General features: G+C 42.9%; 1 protein-coding gene across 1 annotated transcript; it reads right to left on the bottom strand.

Moving 5' to 3' along the window:
- Positions 1-332: 332 nt before the first annotated feature.
- CCDC80 (coiled-coil domain containing 80) lies at positions 333-20,910 on the bottom strand. Its single transcript, XM_032207503.1, has 8 exons — positions 20,480-20,910; positions 18,227-20,109; positions 14,532-14,688; positions 9,349-9,485; positions 8,587-8,735; positions 5,292-5,395; positions 3,817-3,897; positions 333-1,720 (listed from the first exon to the last, which is right to left on the bottom strand). The coding sequence occupies exons 2-8, from the start codon at positions 20,096-20,098 to the stop codon at positions 1,374-1,376; spliced, it is 2,847 nt and encodes a 948-aa protein (XP_032063394.1). The 5' UTR covers positions 20,099-20,109; positions 20,480-20,910; the 3' UTR covers positions 333-1,373.
- Between the last annotated feature and the right edge of the window lie 249 nt (positions 20,911-21,159).

Genomic DNA, 21,159 nt, shown 5'->3' with positions numbered 1-21,159 from the left:
ACAGAACTGACTGAGTGACCTGTTGCCCATATGCATGAGGGGTGCGTCCGTATATGACATGTGCACCACTGGATTATAAAAAAGAAATGTGCATGGTCAGGTGTGTCCGAAACATTAGAAGTGACCGCTGTGCCACTATGAAGGTTTGCATGATGCCGTCACTTCAAGATAGTATTTAATCATACTGCTGGGTTAAGTTTTAGAAATCTAACCAAAATGGTATTGGAGGCATGGCTGTGCATGGAGTTCCTGCAGCTGATTTCAGCGGAGTAGCATGGTGCAACAGATCCAATGCCCAAAGGCACCAGGGAGAAGGAAACCATTCCAGAAGACATGGCAGAAATACAGCTGGTTTAGTAGCAAATCAAATTATACCCAAACAATTCTATAAACATTTAGTCCAGATTTTTTTTTTATGGGGGAGGGTACGAGAAGAGGTAGAAAGAAATTTGAAATTTAGAGCAATAGTTTACTGAAGAACATTACTATAGAGAGCTAGTTACAACTTGTTTAAAATACGTGAATGAGAATGTTTTTTTTTTCTGATGGAAAATAATACTTTTCAGTTTTCTGTATTTCAGTCAATACTGTATGGTTGGTGTTTCCACTTAGCTCTCATTAACTGCCAGGTAGGCAGGACCTAAAAGAACAGGAACCCCAATTAAAAGAATTAATGGCCATGCAGCAAGCTTTGAGATTAAGAGAACTTTACATTGTATTGTATTGGAATGAGTCCTGCCATAGCCATAAATTCTTACTTTCATTGGCAAAATCAGCCAACTACAATGCTGATGCATCGTAGGAGGGTTGCTGTCTTTTCAGACAAGCTATTTCAAAAGAAGTTTTATTATTAAAGAACCTGCCACATGCTACTTCCTTAACATTTCCTTTTTTTGGGAAAGTCCTGCAGTGTGATTCTTTGCTTGTCTTCATCAGCACAATGCAAAATTCTTGCTTTCCAATAAATATTTTTTTTTTCTCCTTAGAAAAAATATTACAAAGAGCATTGCAGTATTTGTTGGACAGTTTGTCTCCTGCCCTGTAGTATTGTCCATGGACTGAGGCTGCGGGGACATTTTGTTTGGTTTTAATACAAACAAACAGCAACTGCTGATGCCCTTTGTTTATAAAGGATTAAAAATATAAAGGAGTCTTTATTGTTTAAAGCTTCAATACTACTGGTTTGAGTTGCTTCACTGTAAAGGCTTCTGCATTTTTGAGAAGGCAAATGACCAGAGTCCCTTGACTGAACAGTGGAAGGAGGAGGCATGGATATCTAGGTGGCCTGGAAAAACTTTCAGCAACTGGCCACCTATTGCTTGGATAGCTATTAGAAGACAGGCACGGGGCGGTCAGAGGCTAAGTTGCTCTTTTCAGTACGGGTATCCATGGTGGTAACTTCCATGGTGCCGGTAGTCATCTTGATAACCTTCCTGGTATCCCTGGTGATAGCTATGGTAACCATACCCACCATACTCGTCGTCTGGGCACTGCATGCCGAGCGATTGCTGAATTGTCATCTCCTGTCGCCGAAGCTGCATGGAGTCGATCAGGTCGTACACGATTGCCATGGACCACATTGGAGAAGGATACCAGGATTTGACGTTTCCATCCTTCCCGACTAGAAGCATGGAGAAATATTCTGGGCTAATTTGGAAGTAATTTCGGATGTCTTTCACCAAATTAGCGGGGATGTCTTCTCGGTCTACAGTAGAGCTTCCTAAAAAAGGGATTACATAAAACAGCGTTGACATTTTGGTTAGGCAACAGTGACGATTTTTAGTAGCTCAGTGAATTTGCAGTGTGAGATAGGATACAGTCCAATGCTGGCAATGTAAGATCCTTATTTGCATCTTAGGATTTCCTGGTTCTGACATGTAAGACTGCTGCAAAGAAACCAAAGCTGTATTTTTAACAGTTTTGTTAGGGTTAGTAAATTTGTCTTTTTCCTCTAGGCTGAAGCTGCTGTGGTGTGGCACACCTTTTCCTCACCCAACATGCATGTATATCTTTGACTCCCATGTGGCTTGAGTCCCAGTTCATGTATGCAGAAGGCATATGTCAAAAACAGTCACGCTGAAAGAAACCACGGGAATGGAAATGTGATTGTGTGGAGAATTGCAGGATAAATTCTCTGAGTCATTAATGTTAGTGTGGAACTTCAGTCTTGAACTGGAATTATGTGTGAATTATGGGATGTGGCAGATGCCATGCCCACTTTAAAAACATGTTCTGGTGTAGGTTTGGTAAACTCTGGGCTTTTAAACATGAAGCTTGTACCAAGTAAGCAGGTAGAAAGTATAAGATAATTAGAATCAGTGGACACCTAGGAAAGAAACCTGAGAAAGTTGGCTTAGTAGCAAGTCTCAGCAATCAGATAGCTAAAGGTAGTCTGGCTGATACAGGCAATGCAGATTTCCAGAAGACTTCAAAAGAAACTTTGATAATATGGTTGGAAGGCAGAAACAAGGTAGGAATAATATATAATCATTTTCTGGAGTGGAGGGAGGTAACCAGTGAAGTTCATAGTTGCATGTGCTGGGACTAGTGCCGTTCTAGAAGAGAGCTTAGGGTTATGAAAGGCAGTTCCTTGAAAGGGTTGCTCACTACTCACTAATTGCCAAAAGCCAAAACAGATATTAGAAGCTATAAGGAAAATAATACAAAAAAGAAGAGAGACTATCATTAAAACGTATTGCTTGTGTCCATCTTGAACACTGTACACAATTCTGATTCTCTAACCTTGAATAACTGGAAAAAAAATCAGAGAAAGGCAGTAAGGATAATCACAGGCTTGGATAGACTCCGTATGAGAAAGGACCAAGTCAGTCAAGACTCTAGTCTGTAAAACAAACGGGCTGGGTGAAGGTCTACAGAACTGTGAATGCCACTGCAGAGAGGGTCATGTTCATTTCAAATAAAAGGTGACTTGCAGATCTGCAGAGCTTTTGCAGGTAGGTGTAGGTGCTATTCAAAGGGGGAATTCAAGGGTTAATTCAAAGGGAGGTTAGGAAAGTACATTGACAAAATGGGGGAAGGGCTGCTTCGCATGTAGGACTAAGGTTTTCAGCAAAAAGTAAATGAATACAAAGGTGTTGAAGAAAGAAGTATCATATCTGCTTTCTCTATTCTTACTCTTTCGTAGGCCTGGACTTGTATCTGTATGGGGCTAGGAGGGCTGAGATGCTTTCATGTACAGCACTGTGAAAATAGCAGTGGAATGAATAAGTTGCTTCTTGTCCTCATATCTTCACTGATAGGTAGTCGTTGGGATTAGGTAGTAGAGGAAACCATTGCCTTTGAAATGTACCCTGAAATTCTCCTGACAGAGGGTTCTCCTAAGAATATCTGCCTGAATTAGTCTGCTGGGATGCAAACACATAGGAAGATTAATGATAGACCCATAAAACAGAATGTGTTAGGTATATGTTCTATAAGCTCTGCCAACTCTTGATCATGAACATGATCAAATGTTCATGCTTGAACATTTCTTTGTCATTAACAGTAGTACAGGCAGAGGATTATACTTGTGATTGTATGTTTAAGGAAGATAAAGATATGAGATGCTTTCCAGATCATCTTTGGGCTTTTCTATTCTGAAAATATTCTATATAATATTTAGCACAGTTGTGCCAAGAAAGCTTGTTTGCTTGTGTGCCTTCTTTTTTTGTTTGTTGTTTGTTTGTTTCGGGAAAAAAAATAAATATGTAATCCTAGTCATATCCAGCCCTCTAAAGAAATCACAGCAAAAAAAACACTTAAAGTGCATAATGCCCTTCATAGGTCATACTGAAGAAACTGGAAACGGTCACTTACCATTAATTGGATACAACTCTAAGACACCGCCAATATCTTCTCCAACTCCTAGCAATTTGAGGATAGTTATATGCCGTAGACCTGTGGAGGAAACGAAGGAGATTTTGAGTGAGACCCAATCTTTATGCACATTCTTGGGCAGATTTCAGTTTAATCAGCCAGGTTTATGCTTGCTGAATTAGGAGCCAGTCTCAGCAGTCCTCCATGAAAAAGAGTTGCTCATCCCAAGGACAACAGCACTTGATGTCATTCAGTACCATAGGGATACAGGCATTAGACATACAAGTAAACTGCAAAAGCCACCCCCAAATTCAGAATGTCTCGGCACTGTTTTGTTCACCAGTAAAGTTCTTACTTGTCATCCACACTGCAGGAAAGTACTTAGAGGCAATATAATCACCACAGATCACTGCAGTGAATGGCTTAGGACAGGCATTCACTTCTTTCATTTGTTCTGAGCAAGGCTTGGACTGCTGCCTCTGCTTTGAAGACCTTAGGGACCGTAGAAACTGCTCATGAAGTAAGAGTCTATATGATCTACAAAGTCTTCTGTAACTGTTTTTACAACTTGGAGATAAGATGCTTAGAAACATCACTTGGTTGGGAAAAACCATTGAGAACAAATGCTTCAGCAACTCACTGGATCTCTTTCAGGCTGTCCTAAACAAAGGGTGGAATTAACTGTTAACATCATGTTCTGTTCTTCAGAAAGGATTTTACCGGTGGTCCATGACACAGTTTACATTGGTAGCTACTAAATCAGATGATGCTGAAACTCCAAATGGAAGCCAGGTGATGACGAATGAACAGACAGCGTAGCAGTAACACTGTGCAAACCTCTCTTAGGGCATAAGTGGAATGTATTGAAGTAATGGCTTTGGGATAGGACATTTCATTCTGTCTCTCCACTGACCATGGAGCTGGATCTTAAGTACCTGGTTAGAGGACTGGAAAGATTGTTACTGGGTTGAAGTAGCTTCCATTAAGATTTTTTACAGGTTTAAGAAATGGAGCAGGACAGAAAAAAAAAAGACAACAAACAACAACAACACAAAACAGCTGACATCCACGCATCTCCCTAGTACCTGACCTAGGTCTGAGATGGCTACTGGGATCTGCAAAGGATCTTAAAGCATTGCATCATTTATTTGTTCAGTAAGAAGATACGCAAGCTGAAGTGGTTGTGTTACTGATTTTCTGAACTGTAAGCCTGAAGAGAAGCTTCAGAGTGCTCACCTTTCTGCTTCACCCAAAGGATTCCAGGGAACACTTGGTTTAGTGGTGTTAGCTGTCAGAGAGCACTGTGCTACCTGCTTAGCACAGTATTTTCCAGTTATATTTGGAGTAGCTACAGCAAACTTTCCAGTTGTCAGACTCCTCGGATTGTCTAGTGTCAGACTTGAGCAAAGGAATCCATCACATCACCAGAAAGGATGTGGTTTTGGGGAGCAAGAATATTATTTCCTTTGACTCACCAAAATTACAGGCCTGTCCGCTGAGAGCAGCGAGCTGCTGGGAGTAAGCCCAGTCCTCATCACTGGGAGCAGAAATCACCACGAGCCGCCTCCTCCAGCGGAACCTGGAAAGAGAAAGGAGCTCAACAGGGAACCATCACAACGCCTTCCTGTGCTGTGTGGGCTGAGATATGTGAGATCTCTCGCAGCTTCTGAGTAACAGCTGGGTGGGAGATCTTTCCAGTTCCATCCATCACTGGGAGAGGATAAAGCCTGTTTGAAATTTTACAGCTCCAGAACTCAAAGCATCTGCAGTTTTGCTGCAGTTTGGCCAAACAAACACCGCAAAGCTTCTGATCTTTGCTCTAAGCCACCTTTGGTAGATATAACAGTGCTGAGAATTGTGTATTCAAGTGCAAAAAAGATTCCTGTAGAATTTCTCACTAGACACTTTAGCTTTTGTGTCATTCACTGCTCCTGGAACTGCTCAGTGATTTTGCAGTCCAAGGGTTGTCTGGGAATTAGGGTGTATCTTCATTTCAGACATAACTCATACTTCTGTGTAAATAGTCGCTGACCTCTTTTTCTTCTTTACCACATTCACTCGAAATACCTTTAGTGTGTTTTTAAATCTAAGCTTGTTTACATATATGTGGCAGTATGAGCCTGTGAGTATATAAGGCATCCATAGGGCAATATTTTCCTTTAATCTAGGATGTCTCATCTAACCAAACTTGTGTGCTGAGTATCACCTTTACTCTCAAAGGAAGGTGATGCCATAGGGACACTTGAAGCCTTTAAAAATTCTAACTACAGAGTTATTTAATATTCTCCAAACAACCCCTTTTTTGAATCAAGGTATTTCTCCACTAAACCTAAATAAATCAGATTTATAGGAATTTGCAAAGCTGCGGGGATATTTTTATAGCAGGAAATGATGTTTTAAATGGATGCAGATGTTACCCTGTTACAATAATAGCCTGCCTTTCCACAGCACCAAATGAAGATCTCAAAATAAAGGCTAATGCAATGGATCAACGCTATTCCACTTGAGAGAAGCAGGAAATAAAGTGGGACTTGCTCAAAGTCATAGAAGAAATTGCTGAAAGAGCAGAGGATGCTCCTGACTAATATTTTGTCTTGTTGACTGATTGATGATGCTTGTATTTTCATAATTAAAAAAGCAAATGCTTGAAAAAGCAAATTTTAATCTTGTCCAGGAGGAACAAGTAAGAAACATGGGCATGTGTATATGTGAATAGGAATGAGGAGCATTAAGAGTCGTATATGTTATGTGAAGAAAAGAGAGAAATTTTCTTATTATTTTGAAAGTATGCGAAAAAATCTTTGTGGTATTTTGTACAGCAAAAACACCTGTCTGTCTGTAAACAAGGACTGAGACTACAAACATTGGATCACATTTTGTCTAGGGCATAAATCAGAATGATGTCTTGCCTGTGAGCTGCTTTAAGATACTCTAATGATGACTTTCTATTTTTTGAATATCTGTTTTGTAGATACATAGAGCTGAAAAGGTTTGAGAATCATTCAAGCTGTCTATCCTCATGCCCCAGACAAGCCTAATACCTGGTGTGCTTGTTTGGGGTCACACCTTACTGAGAAATTAATTTAGTTGGCCCTTCACAGCTGTTAGTTTACTAATACTAATGTACAGATTTATGCCTTATTCCTGACATCTGAGCACACATCTGAACAATACTCCTGTCCTGGCAAATGTGCCAGATCCTTCCCTGTGTGCACCCTGTTCTTCCACCTCATTTTGCATCCCCTTCTCTTCTGTGAGCCCAGAGCAACACAGACGGTGTCTTGGGACTACAGGAAGACTCTCTCCCCCAAAACTCAAGGATTTCCTGCTGGTACATGTGGCTTTTAAGCATTACTCAAGTGAGTTCTAGGTCTCAGTATTCTTTCAATCCAGCCACGGTTTTTAAGAACAACGTTTGCATTATTATAACTGATCTCCCAAATGAGCAACACCATGGAGATGATGCCAGGACCCTTGCTCAGCCGGGAAGATAATCTTGGACAAAGCTGGAATGAATCTTGCTGGGAATCTGGCCAGTTATCATGGCTAGTGAAGTCCACCCGATACTTGATGCCTATTTCACAGACAGCAGATGTATTCTGTGCAGTGGCAGTTCTGTTTATAGATGTACCACTCTGCATTTTTCCTGCCTGTTTTTCTAGTGTGTTTATTACCAGGGCTGTTTGCAAGCTAAGAAGGGTTTGGGAGCTGCCACTTCCCAGCATACAAGCCCTTTCTTGTGTTGGGCAGCTGTTTCCAAACTGTGGTTCTTCTTGGTGGTCTTGAAGATGAATCACTGAGACCTAAACAGGAGGTGGTGAGGCGGGTGGGGTACATCTTAAATGTTCTCTTTTCATTGAAGTGGCCATCGAATTTTAAAATGTTTATGAACCAACAACCTATTCATTTGCCTGTTGCTCCATTCGCCCTCAAGTCGTACCACATCATGCTGTCTCGATTATTTGCATAGCCAGCTAGCATTAAAAGTGTACCCCCCAAGGATTTTGATATTAGGTGAGGAGGATGCAGTAGTAGCAGGTAAAGCCTGCAGTGATGAGGGAGCCCAAATTTTATGTAAATTACCCTTTAACAGAGAGGGCCATAGCTGCACAGCTGTTCTTTGGATCTGAATCTTCCCACAGTCCAGACATGTTTATTTCCCAGTATTTAGGTTTCACAGGTAGAGCAGTAACACAGCATATAGAGATTGCATAAACAAAACTGTCTTGCTACAGAAGGCCTCAGACATTTTACAAGAGACATCTGCAAGACCTTTAATGCTATATATGACTAATACTGGTGAAGACCAACTGTTATCTCAAGCTGGATAAGAAGGAAGTTACAGAGAATTAATTACTGATTCAAGCTCCATGGAAGGGATTAGAATGGGATTAATGTGATTGTCGTGGTTAATGGTTGAAATATCAACACTGTGCTTCATTCAAAACACTGAGCTGACATCTGTGAATTAATCCTTATTTGCCATTCTAATGCAAATCAGTGCTGTTATCTCCATGTCATGGTGGGGGAACCAAGATATAGAAAGTTAGCGTCCAAAAAATGTGCAGTCAGTCAGGAAATATGACGTGCATGCTGACTTTTAGTGCTCTGTGCAAGAGTGCATGGTGCTGTGGCTGCATCTCTGTACTTGCTTAACGCTGTTAATACGGAGAAATCTATATTAAAAATTGTAAAAGTAGTTGGATAGGTATTTTTCCAGTAAAACAGAAATTACTGGAACTAATAACAGATAAGTGCAGAAGGTAATACCTGGATAAGAAGCTCTCAAGGGATTGCTTTTTATCTTCTTTGCAGACAATGCCCTCTTTTTTCTGTCTTTCCATGTCTTTAATTCTCGACTGGAAGGTGTCGATCAAATCAAACACGGACTTCATTGCTATGGGTACTTCATAGTATTGCTGGTAAGCAAGAAGAACGAATGGAAAAAGAAAGCACATAGTAGCAGTCATTTTGCATGAATCACGGCACAGCAGGATATACAGAGATTAAAATATCCCCATTTACACACAGGTAACAAGGCCTAGAACAGGTTATAAATCATGGAAATACTCTTATTTTAGCAGTCAGACTCTTCTTTGGAAGTGACATATTGTGAGTACTTGTCCAATGTGATAAGGGCAGGCTGGTGCAGGCAACGAATTGTCAACATATTCTTTTGTAGGGCCCTTCAACTAGAGTATTGTCCATATACAATATGTTGTCATCTTGTTGAGCAACCATGCTCTTTTAGGACATCACGTACTGCATTAAACCCCCCTGCCAGAGACTCCTAGCCTTTGTGGTGTCGACTCACCATCCCAGCAGAAAACCACAATTCCTGAAATCCCTCATCTGCAGAACACGAAGGCAGCTGATTCCTGAAAATTTCTCTTACTGTCCTTTCTCTTGTCACCCAGCGATGACAAAGTTCTGCATCACTCAGTTATGTGCCTGACATGCAAGCCTATAATTTCCTGTATTTTATTTTCATATTTTCCAACGCCTTTTCTTTCCAATAGTCAAAACCCTCACCTTGACTTTCATGTCAGTGTCTGTCAGCACCATGAAGAAGTCATTGTAGGTCATCCCATACTCTTTCCTCAGCTCACTGATAAGCTGCTGATCCACAAGATCTTCATCCTCTATCACTTTCATGGGCTTTTCATTATCTTAATACAAAACAGGAGAAATAAAAATAGTCATGGAGTTGCACAGCATGCTGACTTCAATTTCACCTTGAAAGAAAGGGGGAGGTTCATCTTCCAGAAGCCCTCTTCCCACTGCCCTGGCAAGATCTTCAAAACCACCACTATGGCACTGTGTCTTTTAGCTGCCAGGTTTTAATCCCAGTATTGTCAGAAAATCAGTTTTCCCTAGGGCACGTGTACTACAGCATTCAACTTTTCTACTTTCGAAAAATGTTGGTTGCCTGCTCTTTTCTGGTAAGATGTTTTCGATGTATTTATACATTTATATGCATGTGTTAATCATTTCTCCAGCTCCTGAAATGCAGCCACTTCTGCAGTAGAAAATAGAAACTGTTTGACAGTTTAGGACAGGAGCTGGAAAGCACCACATCCAAATGAAACAGCATAGAGAATTTGGGTCAGTAATATATAGTTAGAACAACTTAAAGTTGGCCAGGACTCTAGAGAGTCTTCCAGTCTTAAAAAATGACGGGATGTTTAGTGACTACAAGAAACCAGAAAATGTTTTATGTATCTTGAATACTGCAGCTCTAGCTCTAGGTCTCCACAAATACCCTGCTGTGGCACTCCTCCAACTGCTTGCCGATGTTAATTTCCCATTCTAGTATCCTAATGGGAAAAAACATCATTTTGACAATGATTTTGTATATATGTGTTGCTCTACCCTAAGAAAACATTCGGACAGGCTTGGAAAAAAAGCAGACTGTAATTTCATTTTGAAAATTACAGAGTTATTAAATCTACAAGTTCTACAGATGGATAAGAACCAAATATTTGAAAAGATTTTTAACTCAAAACTTTATGCCTCTTTTCCTGTGCTTAACATGAAAATTCACTAATCTGATCACTCCAAAATTTTGCCCATTTCACCATTTTCAAACGATTTGCCATCATTTGGTGGCAAATACCAAAAGAAATTCGCAGTATACATTTGCGACGTTAGAGCTGTGTGACATATGACAGAGATCTGAAACGTGTACAAGACAAGCCTGTGGAGGTAATGAGGTTCCTTACTTCCCTTAGAGCCAGAGTGCATTAGGGTCAAGTCCTGAAAGCCTCCATGTCGTCAGCTCAGCATCCAGCACAGCACTGTACAACTGTGACAGTGCTGGAACTGGGTTCTGTATGAAACCGTGTGCCTGGAAAGCTAAAGCCAGGCTAAGTCACACAAAAAGTGAAATGAAGCACCCTGTCACCTGGGGGCCAGAGAGCTGTCTGCAAATGTTACTTGTTTATTCCCTGTGACAGCTCCGGGTTATAAATATTCATATCCACACTTAACAATCCCAGCCCTGGCGTAAGTGACCTGCCTGAAGTCAAACAGAGACACCACAGCCGGTCAAGAGCTGGGATCCAGAGGCCCAACTTTCCCATCCCCTGCCCCACCATTATTCACCAGCAAACAGACATCTGAGTTGAGCATACAGCAGCAGAAAATACTTTTTCAAGAACATATGTATATTTTGACAATATTTGACTCATTAAACAATAGGGAATTTTAAGCTATTTTCTAAACATCCACAGTCCCCAGGAGCATATTGATCTGATCCAAGTTTTGCAATAGGTCTCATCTGTGTAAGAGGCTGGATGGAGCTTCTGAATTACATCTTTGGGAAGATGTCCAAAGCAGAAACTGCCCTTTAGGTTTCATACTTTGGACCCGCTTCTTACAGAAAAATGAAAACAGCAAATGTTGCAATTTGGTTATAGTAAGTAATCATGCTGTATGCATAATTTATATGGTTGTGCATGGGTTTATGTACCTCAGCTGAAAGTTTTGTTAAGAATTACAGGCAGTGTTGTAAATCCCACATTAGACGTTTTGCTGGATGTGCTAATTGGTTATTCAGTTTTAAAAATATCTGTAAATCATGCATCAATGCTTCATAAACAAGATTTACATCTTACTTGAATCAAGCATGACTATTACAACATAGACTAAAATTCATATTAATGCCTGCAAATTTCTCCCAAAGCAGAATCAGGGTTATCCAATTGGCCTGTATGGAGGTAGAATAATGTAAGAGGAATTAGCATGAAACACGATGGAAAACAACTGTGGTGCAGTACTTTACACAAACTGACCCATGGCATTATTCTGCTTTAAACACTGTAGATATCAACATGAAGACAGCACTCAAGTTGCACTGTTGGGAGATTGTCTTTCAACACAGTGTAAAGAAAATTAAATTACAAGAATGACAGAGAAAAATGTTTTTGGGGAAAAAAGCCACAAGGACTGGCTTGCCTCGCAAACCTGGAAGTGATTTCTAGGGAGGAAAAAAATAAATTAAACTAAAAAATCTAATATTTTTCCAATTAATTACTTGTCCCTATCCTTCACTGTCATAAAGGATATGTGGGGTCAGCCTAAGTAACAACAGGGTTGGGACTGCCTGATACCACCTGCAAAATCTTCTCTGCTGTTTCTGGAAATGTCCCTGAAAGAGTAGAAATTTTTCTCTGTACATCTTTAGCAGCTAGACATGGGAAGATGAGTTACTCTTTACAAAAAAGTTCAAACGAGGTTGCAGATTCAGCAATTTGTCGTGGCAGTGCAGTGGTCTAATAGGCTGGGTGCTGGCTTTGGTTATGGGATGGGTGTGTTCTAGCCTGGGGCTGCTGTTTAGTTCACTAAAACCCAGTTCCCAGGAGCTGGGGAAAGAGACCAAAAGGACGATTTGGGGTGAAGAGAACTCTGCACTGAGTTCTCAGCTTTTCTGTCATTCCAGTGGGGAACTGGGAGATGCTCTTTGGTTTCAGGATGAGCTGATCTAGGCCAAACAGCGTTAATAAGCTCTTTCATTAACTGCTTCTAAATGTATTTGAAATTTCAGGTGAAAAATCTTTTCTGTGGGTCTAGAAAGGTGTTTGCATTAATTAAACTTTTTTAAAAGTTCATGATCAGGCATTCTGAGCAAAAATGTAAGGTGAGTTTTCATGTAAAGTTTAACTTATACCCTGCTTATATCCTGCTTTTCTTTAACAAGTTAATTCCTCCTATGAGATTTCCTCTGTTACACACGTTTGTGTGGTTTGGGGAAAGTTTGGGTGTAAGTTAAGTTTGGAACAGGCTGAAAGGGCCTGTCACTCTGACATGGTCTATGACAGAGGGCATGCCTGTTTATTAGCCAGGAGCTATATATAAACCTAAAAAGTCCACGGACAGACAGCTTGGTCTAGGTACACAAAAAGTGACCTTGAGAAACCTTGGCCTGATGTGGAAAATCCTGTGCCACTCCAGATTTGTCAAGGAGGTGCACGAACGGGCGTTCTGGCTGGATATGTGACTCCCTGTTGTTCAGGGACACAAGTCTGCTGCTCTCCAATTAGGTCCCCTCTGAGATGTTGGAGGCATGGCTGGAAGCCAGGCATAGTTCGGTAATTTTCTGGCTGGTCGTATGCCAGACCTGAAATACCCCGAGAGAGACGGTTGATGGGAGCATCATGTGGCCCTGAGCTTTCCATTCCATCTCACATCTCTTCCCAAGGTCTGGTAAAACCAAACAAACTTCCAGAGGAAAGATGTGGCGAATTATAAGTAAAGTGAGTAGTGCTCATACTATTCCTTTGCTTTGGTCCAGCAAAGCACTTAAGCTGTATTAACCATTAGATGCAGACAGCAACAGGGCTGTTTACATGCTTCAAGAGATACCTAAGCTTAAGTGCTTTGCTGGACTTGGACCTGCAGTCTTTGTCCAAACCCCACCATAATTAAAGGAAAAGCTCTTGCTGGTTTTGGTGGGTGTTTCCCCAGGACCTGAGCACCGACACCAGTTGTTTTCAAAGACATCTACCGAAGATCTTCAGGTAGATTCAGGTAAACTTAGGTAGCTTTTCATCTACCTAAGAGAGGTAGATGCTCTGTGCCACCTGTAGATATGGGAACATCCGTGTAAAGAAAGCAGTACTAGAGAAGTCTGAATGAGCTACTTTGCAAGACCTGCATACTCTGATTTACAGTGCCTCCAAAGGTTAACCTCTTTGGGACAGGCAGCAATTAGCAGTCACACCCATGGGTGTCTTGCTTTAAGGGTAAAGAGAGGCTGTAGGAATTAAAATGCTAAACAATTAAATGGTAAATATTCAGGTATGCTGGTGCAAATTTGTAAGGTTGTACGTACCTCGAGACTATGGCTGAAATCTCCTACCTCTTTACTAGCAGAAAAGGGAAAATGTGCCTGGGCCTCTCCTGTGGTGAATACTCACTTTGTGAACATCTCAAAATCAGCTGTTAGGCCTAGAGAAACTGATCCTGGGGAGGAAAAGAACTCATGGCAAGGGGTCTACCTAGCACACTTCTCTCTCTGTCCTGGGTTTAGTGTGCCTCCACAAAATTCATCTTTTTCCATGTCTTTGTAAGGAGAGAAAAGGCATAAGAAAATGTTACATGGCAGGACAGGGAGGTAACAATACTGAAATTCAAAACAGGATTAGCTTGGGCCATTCTGAATATAATCTCAAATGTTTCCCTTCAGCCTCTTCTGTTGCCAGCCTCCTCTCCTTCATGACAATAGCCAGTTTCTTTAAACAGTGTTTAAAACATGCTAGCAAGTATGTTTACTTTATAGGCCACCCATGTCAAACATACTGCAAAACCAATGGTGGAGTTGTGTTAGGACAGCCATTCAGTTAGACAGTGAGGTTGGTATTCAAGTTATTGGTAGAACTGAGCCTAACTTCCACCTTCTGTCCCATGCCCTTGTCACATTTTTAGGCCTTTTCACTGTTTGACTGTTCTACTGTTTTTATAAATTCCCACAAAGAAAGCTGGAGGTGCTCAAGTTACAGCACTGGAAGCCCAAGCATGGAAAATACCAGAGGCACTTACGTAAATATGAAGTGGGGGTAGTCAGCATGGAAGAGGAAGAATGGGTTTGAAAGTGCTGCTATACCACAACAAATAGTCTTGCTTAGATCTTGACCCAAGCTGGGGAAATTTCTCCCTTTGCTATCTGCTATTGTGCCCACAAGGTGGAAAGAAATTAGTTAAAAAAAAAACGGAACCTAGCTGGAAGTGGTCAATTTTCATGCTGCTGTTGTTCATGGTGCCAAAGATTGTAATGACTGAGATTTTCCTCGTTGCCATCTTGCAGAAGCTCTCCAGGTATTCGTCTCGCTGCTGAACATACATGTTGTTGTCCGCCTTGGGAGTCGTGATCAGCTGGTTGGTGGCAGAGAAAAAAGAGCTTATTTAATATAAGGAATGAAACAGGTGACTATTTCACTGAAGGAGAACTAGTCATTGACTGCAAACTGGGATTTGTTTTCCATGGAGCTGTCCCAAAGGTGTCCAGGCAGTCACAGGAGAGCCATAGGAAGCATGGCCAGCTAGTGGCACTGGCTCATCTGTGTCTTCACAATACTGGTAGAAGAAATGGCACTGGGTTTTACAGAAAACAGTGTACCCTCCCATTATCCCTTGCCTTGTCAGGGCTTGAGGGGTGCAACAAATCTAGGATTCCCCCCACTCACTCACAGTAGGAGTTCCTTGTGGCTATTTTGGCTATCACAGTGCAAATACAACTTGGGTTTCATGAATACTTGTTTAACTCTATAGTACTGTATTCATTTCAAAGTCTCCTACCAGAGACTTAAAAATTGTAAAGCACACAACTTGGATCCTTCATCAGTGACTAGGATTCAGACATCCCAAGGAAGGTGTGTATGTGTGTGTCACAATATGCAGTAGTCTATGCAGCTGTTTCCATCTGAAGGTGGGGAGGAAAGCCCCAGCTCTAGCAACCTAAACATCCTAGCTTGCATTAGTGAACTGCAATCAAGTGCCTGCCACCAATTCCCCAAACACAAAGGAAGTTGGAGTCTGAATTTTATGGTTTTGGGTCATAAATAATCACCAGAATCCTTCAATTACAGACTTATGCTTCAGTCTGTATCAGGTGCAGTTGTCTCCTAGCTACCCTCTTAAGTTTGTAGTGCCTGAAGGCTAATTTTTATGATACACTCCTTATAAATCCAGTTCATCAATGGACTGAAATGTAGGTGGCATTTATGGGCCTAAAAGATCTGACTCTAGTTTATAGAAAGCCCCCCTGCCATAGCTATAGCACTGGGACATGAGAGTGAACAAAAATTGGGCACAAAGAAGATTTGATTTCTGGGCCATAGCATGTAATACACTGCATTTAAATTGCACAGAAATACTTCAAATAAACAAAGGATCGTGAAAAAGATTTGAGGACTGAGATTAAAACCAGAGTATTTGGTTTGTATTGTCCACTTAATTTCAGTGGCCGTAAGCACACAGTGAAGTCTGAAGTAGAGCTGCTTTATCAAGCCTTGTAGAATAAAGCAGGGAACATTTAAGAGGCAAAGCAAATTTTGTATCAAAGCTTTGTTACAGGAATGTTTTAACCCGGGCAGTATATACATTTTATCTACCTGCATTTGCATGCGTGTGTGTATGTGCATATGGGTGTATATATATGTGCAGGTATGTGTTATATTTAATCCATTAGCCTGCATGTCATCACTACAGAAAAATAAACAAAACCAAAGTCACTAAGCCAAGACTTCTCAAAATAAGTAAGACTGCAACAGCAACAAAACAACATAGAGGGGTGGGGCTGCAGGGCTCAAAGCCCATATGCTTTTTCAGGTTTTGTAGCTGGGTCCTATATCTGTCATTAACTGAACTTAACCGGGATTAGCCTTCAAAACTCTAGGTGTTTGAAATGCACAATGAAATCTGTAGTCTGAAATCCACAGTGATGCGTAGGACTTAAAAGCATCTGTCTCTCCAAATTCTTTTGTACTGGGAGAGGACCAAAACACTGTCCTTAGGAGCCAGTCTCATAAAGAGACTGATAGACAATAGTATAGCAATGCAACGGGGAATAGCTCAGGTAGAGGCACTTCTGGATCACTGTGGGCTAATTCTGTAGCAAGGGAGTTTGAAGACTCATGAATGGCAAAGATCATCCAGCTGGAAGGACTTATCCTAAGGGAACTGAACAGCTCGATCAGAAGGGATGCAAATAGGCATGTATATGTATTTAAAGTATTGGAAAGCTCTTTGGAAGAGACGGCAGGCTTCAGCCACTGCTTTTACTGTTGATCAAATCAAACCTATCCTTCAAGAAACTTCAGGACAAGCAGGCTGAGGGTCACACTAGATACTGGAGAAATAAAGTGCAGGGTGGTATTATCATTTCTCCCCAGTGAGTTCTGGTCTGACAGCCTGAGATTGTGCAACTCTTCTCTTGGAGATCCAGCTGAGAGGTGGCCTAGTATCAGAAGGTTCAAATTTCAGACCAGCCTTTAACTTTCTAGGACTGTGTTGGTGTAATGAATTCACAGTCTGACATCTGTAAGCTCCGCTCTTGGCATATTTCATATTTGTTTTTATTTGTCATGATGCTGCACATATTCTTGGAAGCCGCAACATTAAGATACATGGCTAAGATCCCAAACTTCCTTGCAGTTTTTCTCTCTCAGCTTTCGGCTTAGTTAACTATTGATTAACTTGTAACTAACAGGCAATATTTGCAAAATTCAGTCAAGTTCAAATTTTTCAAATATATAGCTCTTCACTCATAGCTGCTAGCTCTGCACAGCCCCTACAGCTGGAAGAATGGGGAGGGGAAGAAAAAATGTGGATTCCACTCAGGTTTGTTAATCATCAGCAGAATGATTAATTAAATTCCAGGGGTTGAAATCTTGGCTTGGCATCTTAGCTATTTGTATGGGAATATGGGGCATCAAAGTCAAAACTATGTTGTGACACTGACAGCTGGACAATAATTATCAAAGAGGCCAGCTTGCAGTGAAATAATTGCAAGAAAGCAGCTCCTGTAATAATATTTTTAAATAACTATTTTTCAAAGTGTACCTTTCAGGGTATGTGCCATCTGCCAGGAAAAACATTTGTACTACAGCTAAAACTGTTTCCTGTCCCAGGTGAAGTGTTTTTTTAGATAAGTAGTTGGAAAAACATACAACACTCTTAAATCCTGGGAGAAGTAACTCCAGACCATGCTGAGTTTCTAAGGCTTGAAAGCTTACCATTGAGTTATAGTTTAATAAAAACAGCAGGGGGGGGGGGAAATAAGGTTTGTATGGGATCTCTGAAGATATCTAGGGGATGTGAATGCCAAATTCCCTTGAGAAATAATGGGAAATGTAACAATCCTACCTCAGGGCATCTGCTCATATGCCTTTGTGCATATTCTCCATCAGCCGTGCGCTTGTACTGCCAAGTGCACGTGGCTCACTTCCAGTTTTAGGACACCAGCACCAATACAAACCAGGTGTGCCAGCTGGCAGGATGCGCTGAGCGCTGAAATGTGGTAACATTGGCCAGTACCCCAAAGCGATGAGTGGATGTAATCCACCCTGGACCTTTGTTTCATCGATCATAACTGTACAGATCCCGACACCCACATATCCACTGGAAACCAAATAATCTGGTGGCTATATGGCGGCCTATGGGAAGAGGCTGGGAAAAGGTTTTAGCCTAATTCCTGTCTGAAATATGTTCATACTCTACATAGGATTTCCAACAGGAGGCCACAAAAGCTTCTCTGTTGGAAATGATCCTCCAGGTCTAGAGATTTGACTTCTTAGGCCCAACTGAAAAGAATAATACGAAAGCACCATAAACTTTTTGTTCCTCATTTTCCTACTAGGAGGGAGACATGACTTCATTTATGAAATAAGATTCAGATGAACAAGTTACTTACAATGAGCCGCCTTTTGCCTTCAAAGTACTCCAGGAGGTCGGTCACTGATTTCCTGGGAGGCTGTAAGAAAGGCTTCTTGTTGGGCTTGGGGAAATCCTCATTCTCTGTCCTGCTCCCCTTCTTGCTTTTCTTGCTGCGGTCTTTGTCCTGCTTGCTCTTTTTCTCAGCTTTGTCCTTCCTGGACTGCTTCTCACTCTTCTGCAGCTTGTCCTTCTTCTTCTTCTTCTCGGGTTTATCCATTCTCTCGTGCTTCTTTGACTCTTTTCCTTTCTTTGAAGGAACGTTGCCCACTGCAATCTCCTCCTCTAAATGGGGACTAGCGGGCTTGCTGGGGTCATATTTATCTTCATATTCATTGCTCAGTATCTTTTCCTGGGCCTTCTTCTTTGGCGGTTTAGTCTTGGTTGGCTTGTGTTGCCCTGGGGTGATGTTCAGGTCCCTGTGGTTGTAGTCCTTCCTGTCCGTTCGGTTATCTTTAAACCGACTCACGCTTGCCTTCGTGTAGTGCACCGAGGGGGCCGTAGGGACTTCTGTGAAGCTCTCCTGCCGGCCACCTTTGCTTGGTTTCCGCGTGGCCACCGGCTGTTTCTGCCGGTCCCTGCGGTTTCCCTTCCACACAGGCGAGTAGAAGTCCTCAGAGGCCGCAACGCGCGGCGTGGTGCTCTCGGGGGCCGCCGGCGGCCTGTGGTACTCCGTGGTCGTATGCGACTTCGTGGTCCAGGTCCTCTGCGTGGTGGGGAGAGGGGTAGTGGTCGTCGTAGGCCTGCTCGCCGTTGTCACTGCGCGGGTGGTGGCCCGGGTGGTGGTGGTGGTGGTAGGGAGGGTTGTGGTCCTTACCGTGGGCAGAGGAGTAGCCACGGTGGTCGTCATTGGTTTCCTCAGGGTTTTGGTCCTGGTCGGCTGGTTGTTGCTCCTCCTGGGCTCCTCCTTCCTTGCTGGCACCTGGACATGTCCACCGCCAGGGGTAGGTTGGGTGCTGCCCCCGTTATTGCCTTCCTCAACCACCTGTCCCTCCACCCCAGCCGCTTTGCAAGTCTGTATGAAGCCCTTCTGCCTCATCTTCTCGATTTTCCTGATGGGGTTCTGGTCAATGACTTCATACATGGCCTCTAGCCTGACTGGATAAGGGTACCTTTCCTCCACCTGCAGAGTTTTCTTCAACAGCACCATGCCAAACTTCCCCTTTTCCAGTTTCAGGAAGCTCATGAGCTTGGGGATGAGGGCAGGATCCAGTGGCTGTTCCAGGATTTTTCCTTCGTTGGTTATCCTCCTGACTTTCCCCCCTTCTTCCCCTTCTTCGTGGAACAGCACAATCTGCTGGATGTGCCTCTCGGCCAGTTCGCAGTAGACGTCATTTTTCAGCAGGCTCATCATGAGCCGGTAGTAGCCTTCTGAGGCGTGGGGGGCAGAAATCACCCACACCCGATTTTTCCCAGCAAAGCTGGCCAGGACATTGGGGGAACTTGACCCCGAGGGGAAGCGTGCCACCCGTGACTGTGCGGCTGGAGACACCCCTTCGTCCTTAATCATCTCGGATTTGGAGTATTTGGCCGCGGCTGTGAGTCTCTGTATCCGTCTTGTCCTGGTGCCCATGCCCCTGGGGTGGGAACGTGCTTCCTCCTTCAGGAGACCGGCAGGTGCCTTCGGAGCTGCTGAAGAGTCCCTCTCGGTGACGGGGTGTTGGGGATTCGGGCTCAGATTCCTCGGGGATGCTGCAGACCTTCTCAGGAGGCTGCTCGGAGCCCTGTAAGGCAGAGGCGCTTTCCTCGCTCCATGGCTCCCTCTCTCTGCTAGCCTCCCCGTCTCCTCAGAGCCGCACACTAGCCACGCTGCCCACAGCAGGGCCAAGCTGAGAGCTGGCCTCCAGTTCATTGTGCAATCCGCTTGCGGGGAGGAGGAGGAGAAAAAGTTAGATGTTAACAGGGTGATGAGATCTCGCACAAGGGATTAAAACAAAACAACGGCCACAAAGCAGAGGCTGGGTAGTTTCAGTGATTTAAGGGGGCTGGTTACACCTCAGCCCTGCCCTGGTGGTTTTACAGTTTACTGGTTGCTTTGGGGAAAGCACAAAATGGATCATTTTATGCAAAATGAGATCATCCGTCTGTAACATGACTCTGTCCAAAAGGACACCGTGCTCCACATCCTTCTTTCTCTCTCTCACACTCACATACACACGTGCAAGCACACACACAGAGAAAGGAAGGGTCCAGTACATAGAGGAGAAAGCCAAGAGTTTGACTTGAGACTTACACTCCCAGGGAACTTCCCCTTCCCGAGATGAGGTTTCACGTCTTTTTCCTTTAAAAGGAGAGCAATGCCATACAGCTTTGCTGCTGCTCGGTGATTTATCCTTACGCAGCCCAGCAGGTCCCCGAGCTCATCCGTCTACTTGCGTATCTTTTAACTTTCTTTTCTTCTTCACCTTCTCGACAAGTGGGACGAGGTGAGTGGAAGTTTCCTTTGGGATCTCTGCTCCTCCATTTACCTGCAGGTCTGGCTGCTTTCTGTGCCGGTTACCCGCACAGGCAGAGATTTCATTTAAGGAAAGGGAACTCCCAGCTGCTCCGAGTCCCTCTCTTTTAAACTTCCCCAAGCCTCCTTCGCTTCCTCAGTCCAGTTTAGCTCCTTTGTTTCCAGCGAGGAAAGCACCAGCATTAATATATTTTCCAGGCTGAAGAAAAACACAGGAATGTGATGTTTGAAAAAAAAAAAAAAGGACGCTTCCCGTTCCCCTTTCTCCACACTCAGACAAAAGCAAGTTGTAAAACTCTCGTCTTTTCTTCTCCTTCCCTTCTTGGCTGGCTACAGTCCCAGAAATGTCAGGGGAACCCCAACCCTGCTCCGAACCAGCCTCAGACAACGGTGGCCACTGGAAATGGGGGAGACTTCACTCAGGATTTAACAGCTCAGCAGAACCCGCCTCCTCCCCA

This window comes from Aythya fuligula, chromosome 1, assembly GCF_009819795.1.
Source record: "Aythya fuligula isolate bAytFul2 chromosome 1, bAytFul2.pri, whole genome shotgun sequence".
NCBI lineage: Eukaryota > Metazoa > Chordata > Aves > Anseriformes > Anatidae > Aythya > Aythya fuligula.
Note: the sequence above shows the minus strand (reverse complement) of the source record. Positions and strands in the feature narration are given on the sequence as shown.